General features: G+C 40.7%; 1 protein-coding gene across 3 annotated transcripts in view; it reads left to right on the top strand.

The window, feature by feature from the left end:
• Nucleotides 1-7,060, top strand: part of LRGUK (leucine rich repeats and guanylate kinase domain containing) — a 112,816-nt gene extending 105,756 nt beyond the window's left edge. For 2 of the 3 annotated variants that reach the window (XM_082693980.1, XM_082693978.1), the window contains 2 exons: nt 1,035-1,186; nt 5,549-7,060. In XM_082693980.1, coding sequence (XP_082550106.1) covers nt 1,035-1,186; nt 5,549-5,679 — 283 coding nt within the window. In that variant the 3' untranslated portion in view covers nt 5,680-7,060. Of the gene's footprint in view, nt 1-1,034; nt 1,187-5,548 lie in introns of those variants that run through there. The other variant, XR_014301428.1, reaches the window with a different exon arrangement.
• The last annotated feature ends 6,114 nt before the right edge of the window (nt 7,061-13,174 follow it).

Below are 13,174 nucleotides of genomic sequence, written 5' to 3'. Positions count from 1 at the left end.
CTGCAGGGAGGGTCAGGACCCCTAAACCCCTCCCTCACGTGGTTCAAGGGTCAACTGTAATGAGTTGCTTAAAACATTAGTGAAATTTTTTTGGAGAAATAAGAAAACTCACAGAGGGAAAGAGAAGTACATTTTGACCATGTAAACACCTTAAGTTTCTCTAGGTCCAAAACAAATGTAAAAGGAAAAACAGCAGACTATGTAAAATGTAACAAATGAGTCAACATTCAATATATAAAGAGTTCATAAAAAAATAAAAAATAAAAATAATAAAGAGTTCATAAAACTGATAGGGCAAACAGGAAGTTAAATCCTCCAAAGGTAAATGTTTATAAATGACAGGAGAAAAGCTAAATAATAAATAAATGCACCTAAAAATTAAGAAATAATGTTTAATCTTGCTGTGAGCAAAGCAACAAAGCTCACTTACTTCACGGTGCCCTTCAGGATGAACCCCTCCTCTGCCGTCCATGGAGACCACCACCCCCACCTCCCACCACCCTTGGAAGCCAAGAAGGCAGGTGAATCCCAAAGGAGAGTAACCTGATGGCAGAAGTGCACTGGCCAAACAGGGGTATTGGGGCACACTAATCACAACCCAACCTCATCCTAAAGGGGGAACAAGATCCCAGTCCCCAAAACCCGCATTAGGTATGCCCGGTGTGTGGCCTCCTAAGACGCTTGCTTGTCATCTGTCCTTAAATAGCAGGAACTGCCATATGTAAGTTGCATTTGGTTCTGAAGTGCTCAGAATTAGTACCCGTGACTCCGTCAACTTGTGTGTGCTCCATCCAGTACCCATCACGGCGCTTTGCTTTGCTTTGTCGGTTGTGTACGCCCCTATGTACAGCTTTTACTCTGCCCGCTGCCGTGTAGCTCCTGCCACAGACCGCGCTGAATGCCTGAGCTCAGCAGAGCGGTGCACACACCCCAGACGGGGCTCTGGAGAGGGCCCCAGTGTGGTCACGGGCTTCCACCGTATGGTGCTCGGGAGCTTTTCATCCCAACGGTATCCTTTACTTTTCACTTTTCAGTGGCAAGGATTCCCACCTTCTCAAGAACTACTCTACAATATTTCAAGCTTATCCATGGTCGAAAGAAATGTCTTCTCAGCCTCCAGAGGGCAGCAGTTATTCTCGCCCGGGATCAGCAGTAAGTGATGGCGAGGCTGATCAGGCCCTAAAAGGTATGTGTCCTCTTACGTGCGGGTCTCATACGCATAGTAACCTCACTGTATCTATTTCCCACTGCTTCTGATTTTTTTAAAAATGAAATGAGTGTTTAAGTCATCCCTCTCCTCTGAGGTAGGGTGGGGTTTTTTGGTCTCCCATTGCTCAGAGATGAAAAACAAAGTTCAGCAAGGTCTGGAATGTGCCCAAGGTCACATACTTAGACCACTTAGAGTGGGCTTAGAATAGGTTGCTGTTCGGCCCACTGAGCTGCTCTGCCTGCAGGGATCTTTTGGGGTCAAGGGCATGTGCTCTCTGCAGGGGGTCTTAGATGACTTGGGCTCCATTCAGTGAGGGTAAAGAGAAAGCCTGGAAGGTTTCAGGTTGCTGGCCCATCTTCTGCTCTGGGAGTCTGGCAGAATCCCGCTGGTTTTAGATTTAAAAGGATCTGGCCCAGCCTAGCCAGGTCACCCCCTTCATGCCCCTTGCTCCTCAACACACAGGTGAATGCATATCTCCAGGCCCCGACAAGATGGGCATTGCATTTTTGTCTCTGGGCATAGTAGCTAGAGGTGTCCACACATGACTGCGAGTAAAGACCTTGAACAGGGTTGGCGAGACTGAAGGGCTGGAGGTGAAGTGAGAAAGGGAGAAAGCAACCTGGTGTTGGGCTAGAAGACGGGGCTCTGTGCGCAATGGATAAAACAATGAGTAACTTGGAGGACTCTGTAGGACCTGCAGGCTAGCGCGGAGACACCATTTGTAGCCTGGGCTGGTGGCGAAGTTCTGCCCGAGCCCAGAGGGGACGTGAGGACCCCCTTGCTCAGGTGAGTGGGGAAACCAGAAAGAGAATAAAGATTTGTTAGTTTGTCAGGGACAAGAAGACACAGCAGTTGGCATGTCCAGAAGGCAAGGTTCCTAAACAGGCAGCTTCTAGCCAACTCAAGGGCAGGGACTCTTTAGCTGTACTTACCTTCGGAACAGATGAAGCCTGAGAGAAAGTATTTTCAAGGATTTTATTATTTGTGAGAGTGAACACAGACAGTAAGGACTAGAGTCCCAAGACCAGGGTTCCAGGAAGTCATCCCAGATTCTGAAGGAGATACTTTCTGGTCACCTCACAGGTTGTGGGAAGAGTTCTAGAAACTCATTCAAGACCATGACCTGCCACTCAGGGGCCTAAGGACAAAACTCCAGGAGTCCTGGACCAAATGTGTCACCAAGGCCCATCATGGTCTGGTGTCCCATAGGACAGTGTTTCCAGACCTTTCCTATCTTATGTTCTGTCCTCTTTTACCCTTCCTTCAGTGGGATGCTTAGAGGCACGAACTGCGTTCCAAACAGTCCGGCCAGAACGGAAGTGGGGCTGTGACCCCTGGAAAGAACACTGGACTCAAAATGCAAAGGCCTGGTTCTAGCTCCATTTCTGCCATTGTCTGACTGCATAGTTTTGGGCAAATCAGATGATGTCTGAGCCTTGAGCGTGTTACCTGTCCTACAATAATAGAGAAACATCCTGTATACCATATATTACACATATATAATATGTATGTATATGCATATTCTAGTGTCATATGGTATCATCTAGAGCGTACAGGATGCGGTGTGGTGTAAGAAAGAAGTCAGGTACTAGATACCTACTAAGTATGATGATTATAAATTTGTATACACAGAAGCCAAAGATAGTGGTAGTTTTCTGCAGGGATGGTTTCTGGAGATTTACTTCGTTGCTTTGAATGGGTCATGTTTTCTGGTTTCTTTATGTGCCATGTGGTGTTTTGTTGAAAACTGAGCATTTGAAAAAGCAGCCACCTCTTCAAGCGTGCAGGCGGCCCCGGGTGCGGAGCTTGTCCAGAGCCCAGGACCAGTAAAGTATGAAGGCTTAAGGTCTTTCCAGTTCTTTTCTGGACATGTACTTTTCCTGGACCTGCATGGATGCTTTTTTCCAGTTTCCTAGCATACACAGCCATTAACAACAACAACAACAACAATCTTCCATTTCCTTAACAGTCTTACCCCAGCTGCTTCTTGGGGCCTTATGAAGATGATGTTCTTTTGTCCTCTACAATTAGCAGTGTCTCGCCCTAGGCATACGTAGCTCTGGGCGCTCACTGCTTTCAGTTTCAGCTGTATGGGCCCCCAGCTGTGCCACTTGTGGCCCTCTGAAAGCCGAGCTAGGGGACACAGACCGCTCAGGCAGCCCCCACACATGTTAGCACAGTGCTCTACTCTCTCTGGTTGGCAAAAATGAGTGGAAAAAAACCTTGACATTTCCTACTGTTTTTAATGTGGCTTTTTCTTGTTTGGGCACTCACTTGGTCACTAGGGCTCTTTCACTGATTTCCAGAGCTCCTACAAGGTTGCTTCGGTTAGTCTCACTGTTCAGTGTTTGCACAGCGGGGCAAGGGCCTGGAGCTTCCCTGTCTGCCATCTTGCCGGTGTCTCTCAGGGGCGGTTTTCTTCGAGGTAAGTCACACACCTGGCTCCGAGTCAGTTAAGCTCTCCCGTCTTTTGCACATGAACTGCCAGACCAGGTTTCCGTCATCTAACACATACGTACTTAATTTTCTTCTTACGTGAAGGCAAATTTTATTTTCTTCTTCTTGTTATTTTGGTTTCAGCACCACATTCTAGTTTAATTCGATCATTTTGGATTTTGTTTCATCCTCCATGTTCACAGTTTTATAAGTTTCTGCAGCAAGTATGCTACCCAAGTCTTTCTCATAGTCTCCGCCAACAGTACGACCCAGGACTTGGGCAACAGTAGTGTCCTGTGACAAGTCTTCGGAGACTCAGTTCCAGGGAGAGTCCACTTGCCTTGTCATTCCTACTCACATCTCTCTAGCATCTTTTTATGTGAGAAACTCTGATACGTGTGGAAATTAAGACAAGACTGTAACCATGGTGCTTTCTAACTCAGAGGTCAGCAAGTTTTCTGTAAAGGGCTAGACCCTTCTGCGATGACTCAGCCCTCCCATTGTGGTCTGAAAGCAGCCATAGACAATATGTAAATTGATGGTCATAGCCTGGATTCCAGTAACTTTATTTACTGAAACACATTACAGACCAGATTTCACCTATGGGCTATACATTTGTTGACCTCTGCCCAAGGAAAAGGGAAATTGAGTTAATTGAAAATAATTAATTTGACATAATTTGCAAACTCCTTCCAACACTTATCACTCACTCTGGTGTTTTATAAATGCACAAACCATTTCTTTCACAAACTTGAATTTGCTAAGGTTTGAGGTCAAGTGCACTGGTTTGTAAACCGTTGTTCCCATGTTAAGAAGAGCAGTGTTATTTGTCTTTTCTTACTGTCAATGAGCTCTACAAGACCCAATTCTGCAAGCACTTCTGTAGTTTACCCCAGCAGGCTGGGATTCAACTTACCTGGGTGTGGAAACGTGAACTGATTTAGAAAGGAGGCCCACCCTTCCACTGTCTCTTCTACTGCAGCGCCTTCCTTCTTTTAAGACCTTTTTGTTACCCTTTCCAGTTTGGAAAACATCTCCAAGGTGAGGGGCGGGCGTCGGGGGGGATAGAAGCCGCAGCAGCAAACAAGGAGGAGCTCTTCCTTTTCTTCCCTCTTTCTCTTTTTTTCTCTGTTAAAATCATCTCACGGAATGTGCCCTTCTTGCTCGGAATATACCTTAACAAGGTCCATTTTCCTTTCAGTGATTCAGGTTGCTTCTGTCTGTGCAATAGACGGAGTCTTCCTAATCTTACCAGATAGGTCACTCCATTTTTCTCATTCTCTGTAGAATCTTCTGCCTTACTTTCTCAGTCCCTGCTACAGTGCTTTTCCCCAGTGAGAATTCAGCTTCCTCTGTGGCCACCATGCTCTACCTTCAGTCTCAATCTTTCAAACTCATCTTGCTGCCCACAGTCCCCAATAGAACCTAGCTCCATGGTCCATCTTTGGTGTCTCCATCCTTGGTGAACAAACCAACCTTAGAGCACAGTGGATAAGGCTTTTCTTGGGAAGACTTTAGGATGTGTGTGTGTGTGTGTGTGTGTGTGTTCAGTCTGGTTAGGTATGATTGTAAACGAATATGATGCCAGGCATCATTACAGAGGGTATGAGCAGGATAGAAAAGTAGCATGGGAACTACTTGGGGTTGCAACTTCTGATCACTGGACAAATTCACACAACCTAAGGCTCATCCAAACCTGCACATGATGTATTTTGAAACTCATCCCCTGTTTTTCTTGTCTGGGTGTCTTTTGTTCCCTTCAGTTTGTTATGAATTAAGTATAAACAATATTCTGGCGCTTACAATCGTGCAATGTTTATTTTCTTTGTAAACAAAAAAAATGTATTGTGTACCAAGAGGTTAACTCTATGTACTGTCTTTTGTTTCCTTAATGTTTTACAGAGCTATATAAACACTCACTTCCATGGGACAAAGTGCCTGTCCAACACAGAAGACACACGGTCTCGGTCATCAGCCACCCAGGCTTCAACACCAAACTCACCCTCCCTCCAATCCCTCAGGGCCGCAAGTAGACCAGAGTCACATTTGGTCGTAATGTACAAAACTTGTTCTGATCAATATCCAATCCCTTTGTCTGACCTGGTCATGGATCCTGTTTCCCACTCAACTACCTACCTACAAAAGAATGTTCTATGGGCCTTAATTCTCTCAATCCATTTCTTTTGTGATTCTCAAGTAGTGTCTTTTTAGAATGTAAGTTATTCTTAGCTTTTAGAAATGTAATTTCAGTTTTTCTCATGGCTCTTAATGACGTTTCCAGCTGCTTCCTGCTCTGAAATATCAGATGGCAAACCCTCCCAAGATCTCGGCATTACTGTGTGCATAGTGATTTTTGGATATATCCAACTGGGATTCTGCTTTTGAAATTTTAATGTGTCCATTTATAACATCTGTGTATACCCTAGGGGACTGAAATATTTTGTTCTTCTGATTAGGAAAGGACTGTAGAGTTCCATTTAATTAGTGACCAAAAGGATCTCGACTGCAGCTCTCAAAAGGAATTAATTCATGTATTTTTTTCATGGTTCTTGAGTTGCTTTAGCAATATGAAGGAATAAGAATTACCAGATATTTCTTTTACCTCACCCTTTCCTGACTGTGATTATGTACTTCTTGTCATTAGAAATATTTCTAAACAACTTCCTTCATCTTTATAGCTTCACTACCTACTGTTGGCAGAAAAAAAAAATTGGGTAGTTATAGATAAGGCTGGTATTCAGCTGACATGTACCAGTAAGACTATCCTGGTTCTTAAAATATTGAAACACTTCTCTCTGGATTGGTAGATGGTCTCTTCTCTGAATCCTCTCTGCCTGCTGATTCTTGGGAGCAAGAGCCTCCACATCGTACTGTACTAATTGTTAAATATTTAAAATAGTAAAACCCTGTAATGACTTCCCTTTTAAAAATATTTAAACCCCCTTTAATAGCCCTATTTCCCTATGATCAAATTTGGATGTAACTTGATTTGCTATATTGGCTTCTGTCTGCCACTTAGCCCTATTCTCAACAGAAGCTGCTTAAAGTTCTTTTCTTAGGGCTAGTGGAAGGGGATGGAAGGGAGGAACTGAAAAAAAGGGACAAGGCTGAGCAGGAAAAGAGAGTTAATCCTCTCTACAGCAATGAGGAGGCCGAGGGTGGGATACTTTAATATTCTCTAGCATTATCTCATCTTTTAAAAAGTTATTTTGAAATATTGTAGAAACACCAGAAGATATAAAAATAAGAGTTCCAATTTCAGACAACATGGAGGAGATACACTCTTCCCTATTTCTTCCACTAAGTACAGTCAAAACCTAGAAATTATATCTAAAACAAACATAAGAAGATGGAGAGGTAGAAGGAAGAAGACAAGCCAGCTGGGGACCTTGGGAGCTGAGAATCAACACAGAGGTGAGTTCCCTGGGTTTCTTTATTGGCTCAGATATCCCGAACTGGGTGCTAGATAAGCTCTAATGCCAAAACATTGACAGTAAAGACCACACATCTCCAGCCAAAAGCACGTTTCTTCTAGCTAAAGAACTAAGAAAGGGGCAACCTAGCAAGACAGAAAACTTTTCATTCACGTCTTTGTGGTTGAAAATGTGACTTCACTCTTTTCCCCTACCCTGTCAGCAAAGGCTTTTCTGGCTAAAATGAGGTTTCCTCCTTCTCCCTGCTGGGATAGTGTCAGGGAAGTTCTTGTGGAGGAATAGGACCTGCAACACTCCCCGATATTAATGAGAACCCCCTCCCACAGTGTCATTGAAGGCTACATTGGAACCTGGACCTTCATTCCCTACCTGAGAGTATTGAGGCATTTCTTTCCCTTCCCGTCAGGGTGGTGTCAGAGAAGGTCTTTTTTTACTCTTACTAAGCAGTCTTCTTCTTCTTCTTCTTCTTTTTAAATTAAATTTAATTTTTTTCAGTGTTCCAAAATTCATTGTTTATGCACCATACCCAGTGCTCCATGCAATCCGTGCCCTCCTTAATACCCACCACCAGGCTCACCCAACCTCCCACTCCTGTCCCCTCCAAAACCCTCAGTCTATTTCTCATAGTCCACAGTCTCTCATGGTTTGTCTCCCCCTCCCATTTCCCCAACTCACTCTCCCCATGCCCTCCGGGTTATTCCTTATGCTCCACAAGTAAATGAAACCATATAATTGTGGAGATCCAGGACTTTCGCCACTGACCTATCTTCTTGCAAGGCCAGTGGAGGCCATGTGGAGAACAGAAAATTTAAATAAGATCCATATTCTTATAACATATTACCCCAACTGTCCAAGATGTAGTTAAAAAAAAAAAAAAGGAAGAAAAAAATCCATCAAGAATCGGGAAAACTTTAACTTGAATGACAAAGGATAATTAACATCCGAGCCAAGATATGTCAGTGAAGGCTTAAGGGGAACCCTAAACTTCTACCCCACCCAGTATCAATAAGGCATCATTCCCCCTTTTCCTACTGTAACTGTCAAGAGAGACTGAGTGGAGAGTGAAGGGTTTAGATTTCTACCTCCAGGCAAGAATGGGTCAGTGGTCCCTTCCCCACTAGCATGGTGTCGAAGAAAGTACGCTAAGAAGATTTAAATAAGACCCAGACTTTCACAATATACTTTCCCAAATGTCCAAGAAATAGTTTTTTTTTTTTTTTAAAGAAAAACAAAACTCATCAAGAATCAGGAAAACTTCAATTTGAATGAGAAAAGATAATCAGCATATGCCAATGCCAAGGTGAAACAGATGCTGGAATGATCTGACAGATTATAAAGCAGCTATCATAAAACTGATTCAAGAAGCAATCATAGGGGCGCCTGGGTGGCTCAGTGGTTTGGGCTGCTGCCTTTGGCTCGGGTCATGATCTCAGGGTCCTGGGATCGAGCCCCGCATCGGGCTCCCTGCTCCGCGGGAAGCCTGCTTCCCTCTCTCTCTCTCTCTGCCTGCCTCTCTGCCTACTTGTGATCTCCGTCTTTCAAATAAATAAATAAAATCTAAAAAAAAAAAAAAAAAAAGAAGCAATCATAAACACAATTGAAAAAAATGTAAAAGACTGACAAAAAAACAAAAAAAGCAAAAGAAAATCTTAGCAAATAAATAGAAGATATAAAGAAGAACCAAATGGAAATTTTATACCTGAGCAATACAGTAACAAATTGGGGGGCTCAGTAGTGAAATGGATGGGACAGAGTGGGGAAAAGTCTGAACTTGTAGAGCAACTGAAATTACCCAATCTGAAAAACAGAAAAAAATAGACTGAAGGACAAAATGAGCTCCAGGGACATGTAGGACTGTGGGAAAAGATCTAATGTTTATGTCATTGGCAGTTCAGGAGAGCAAAAAAGAGTATGCAGCTGAAAAAAGTATTCAAATAATGACTGAAAATTCCCCAAATTTGGCAAAGGCCAAAAATCTACCAATTCAAGAAGGTGACAAAACCCAGACACGTTAAATAAATTTGCAACAAGACACATTGTAATTAAACTTTTGAAAACTAAAGACAAAGAAAAATATCCTAAAGCAATGAGCGAGAAAACATCGTCATTATATGGAAACAACAAATCAAATGATAGTAGATTTCTTATCAGAAATCATGGTACCACTAGAAACCATGGAAGTAGATTCAACATTTTCTAGTGATAAAAGAAGAAAACCTGTCAATCTAGAATTCTGTATTCAGTGAAAATGTCCTTCAGGAATGAAGGGGAAATCAAGACATTCTCAGGTGGAAGGAAAACAGACTATGTTGCCAGCAGACCTGTATCCTAAATGAATGGCTAAAGAAAATTCTTGAAACAGAATGAAAATGATAAAAAAGGAAATTTGAAACAAAAGGAAGGGGAAAGGAATAATAAAGTAAAAATATAGACTAATACATAGAAGTTCCTTCTCATCTTGAGTTGTTTTTTTTTTTTAAGATTTTATTTATTTATTTGACAGACACAGATCACAAGTAGGCAGAGAGAGAGGGAGAAGCAGGCTCCCTGATGAGCTGAGAGCCTGATGCGGGCCTCCATCCCACGACCCTGGGATCATGACCTGAGCCAAAGGCAGAGGTTTACCCCACTGAGCCACCCAGTCACCCTCATCTTGAGTTTTGTAAACTAGGTTTCATGACTGAGGAAAAATCATAGCATCTAATATGATTCTCAGTATGTGTAGAGGTTATGTATGATTTAAGGCAATTATAAGCAGGAATGAAAGGACTTAAAGGGAGGTAATCTTTGAATTGTTGAAGTTGAATTGTTAAAATAGTAACACTGCTAGACTGTGTGATAAATCCTATGGATAATGTAATACCTAGAATACCACTAACAAAGCTACTTTGTGAGATACATCCAAGAAATACTATAGATAAATAAAAATGGAGGTTTTTTTTTTTTAATAAAGGTTTCATTTATTTATTTGATAGACAGAGATCACAAGTAGGCAGAGAGGTAGGCAGAGAGAGAGAGAGAGAGGAGGAAGCAGGCCCCCTGCTGAGCAGAGAGCCCGATGCGGTGCCCAATCCCAGGACCCTGGGATCATGACCTGAGCTGAAGGCAGAGGCTTTAACTCACTGAGTCACCCAGATACCCCAAAAATGGAGTTTTAAAAACTTTTCAGTGACACACAAGAAGGCAGGAAAAAGAAAACAGAGAACCAAAACACAAAACAAAACAAAAAACCAAAAGCAGCCTTAAACCCTTATATAATAGCAATTAACATTAGAATAAGTGGTCACCAATTAAAGGCAGAGGTTGGCAGATTTGATTTTAAAGTGTGACCCAATTATATGCTATCTACAAGAAACTCACTTGAGATTTAACAAGGTATACTGGTCAAAAGTAAAAGGATAGAAACGTGTTTGCATATACCATGCAAACATTAATCAAAAGGAAGCAGGGGTGGTGATTAGTATCAGATAAAGTAGGCTTTGGTGCGAAAATTTTTACCAGAGACAGAGAGGTATATTGCCTCTTATTGAGAGAAACTTTAACAAATTTAAAGAATTAAAATCATAAAACATGTCCTTTGACCAAAAAAGAATCAAACTGGAGTGACAGGGAGATAACAGAAAAGTCTCCAAACATCTGAAAACAAATGACATACTTCTATATATCCTGTGGGTCTATGAGAAACTCTCAAGGAAACTTAAAAATACATTAAACTAAATGAAAGTGAAATACACCATATCAAAATTTGTGGGATACAGCCAAGTCAGTGCTGAAAAGGGAAATATATATATAGCACTAAGTGCATACATTAGAAAAGCAGAGGGTTTTTAAATCAAGAAGCTCCTACCTCAAGAATCTAGAAAAAGAGCAAAAAAATAAAAAATAAAAATAAATAAAAGTAAGCAGGAGGAAATAATGAAGATGAAAGCAGAGATCACTGAAAATGAAAACAGAAAAACAATAGAGAAAAATTAGTAAAACAAGAAGTTGGCTCTTTGAAAAGATCAGTAAAATTGTCAACCCCTCCCTTGTAAAACTGACAAAGAAAAAAGAGAAGACATAAATTAGCAATATTGGAAGTGAAAGGGGATGAGACTACAGACTCTATAGACATCAAAGTGCAGTAAGAGAGTACTACAAACAACTCTACAGACATAAATTTGACAGCTTAAATGAAATGGACTAATTCCTCAAAATAAAACACAGATCACACACTATTGAATAACCCCATAAATATATTAAAGAAACTGAAGAATTAAATTGAATTTAATTGATAATTGAATTTTGAAAAAGAAACCTTCAGGCCCAGATGCTTTCATTGAAGAATTCCACCAAAGATTTACAGAAGAATTCATAACAATTTTATACAGTCTCCTCCAGAAAAGAGAAGAGGAAGGAAGGTTTCCAGTTGATTTTATGAGGCTAATATTACCCTGATACCAAATCAGACAGCCCATACAGAGAAAACTACAAACTAATATCACTTACGAATTGATGTAAAAATCCTTAACAAAATATTTTTAATTTTTAATTTTTTTTAATTTTTTATTTTTTATAAACATATTTTTATCCCCAGGAGTACAGGTCTGTGAATCACCAGGTTTACACACTTCACAGCACTCACCAAAGCACATACCCTCCCCAATGTCCATAATCCCACCCCCTTCCTTAACAAAATATTAACAAATAAAATTCAGCAATACATAAAAAGAATTACACCCTATGACCAAATGGGTTTATCCCAGGAAGGCAAGGTTGGTTCAGTAGTTGAAAGCAGCCAATGTAATCCACTCTAAGAATGGGCTAAACAAGAAAAATTGATGATCATATCAATTGATGCAGAAAAAGTATTCGACAAAGACCAGCACCTTCTCATGATAAAAATCTAGGAACAGAGGAGGCCTTCCTCAACTTCATAAAGACTTCTGTATGTACGTATTTATCCTGAACAATATATGCTTTTGTTCACCATGATTTTAAACTTCATATTATACTGTATATATTCAGCATTTTACTTTGTTCTCCACATTATGTGTGTGGAATTAATCCATGTGGATCATGTTGTTTTAGTTTAGTTTTTTTTTTTTTTTCACTCGTAATATCCCACAGTAAGGCTGTACCACAGTTTATAAAATTCCCTGTTGATGAATGCTGAATTTGCTTCCTTTTTCTTTCTATCACAAAGGATTCAGCTAAAAACATTCTTGTCTTAAAAAAACAAACAAACAACAACAAAAAGCATTCTTGTCTAGGAGTTGAATTGCTGTGTTATAGTATGTTAATCTTTAACTGTACTAGACATTCCCACTTTGGTTACTCTAACATGCCTTCACAAACATCTAAGTCCCCATTCTCCTGCATCTTGGGATTGACAGTGTCTTTAATTGCTACTCCAATGGCTGTTAATATAAACTCATTTTTTTAAAAGATTTTATTTATTTATCAGGGGGGGGAGAGAGCACAGGCAGACAGAATGGCAGGCAGAGGCAGAGGGAGAAGCAGGCTCCCTGCTGAGCAAGGAGCCCGATGAGGGACTCGATCCCACGACGCTAGGATCATGACCTGAGCCGAAGGCAGTCGCTTAACCAACTGAGCCACCCAGGCGTCCCAATATAAACTCATTTTTATATTTAATTTGAATTCCTCTAATTATTAGTAAAGTTGAACATTTTTTGTAAGTTTATTGGCCAGTTATAGCTCCTCTTCTGTGAATTGCTTATTTATATATTTTGCCTAGTTTTACGATGGATTACTATATTTTTCTTATCAATTTGCAGGATTTATTTCAGAACTCTGGTTATTAATTCTTTGTTAACTGTGTGTATTACAGGTGTTTTTCCAAGGCTGTGTTTTGTCTTTTCACTTTTTAAAAGAGTATCTTTGAGTGAATAAAAGATTTCAATATGGCTAAATTTGTCAGTGTTTTTATTTATAGTTAGTAGCTTTTATTTTTATGTCTTATGAATTCCTTCTCTATCCCGTAGTCATGGATAAAATCTCCTAGGTATTCTTCTAAATTTATTTTTTAATTTTGCTTTTCCAATTTAGGTCTATACTTTTCCTGGAATGGATTTTTGTGTATGACATGAGGTAG

The sequence above is a fragment of the Mustela nivalis genome (assembly GCF_964662115.1).
Source record: "Mustela nivalis genome assembly, chromosome: 12".
Classification (NCBI taxonomy): domain Eukaryota; kingdom Metazoa; phylum Chordata; class Mammalia; order Carnivora; family Mustelidae; genus Mustela; species Mustela nivalis.
This window is presented reverse-complemented; position numbering and strand designations above follow the sequence as displayed.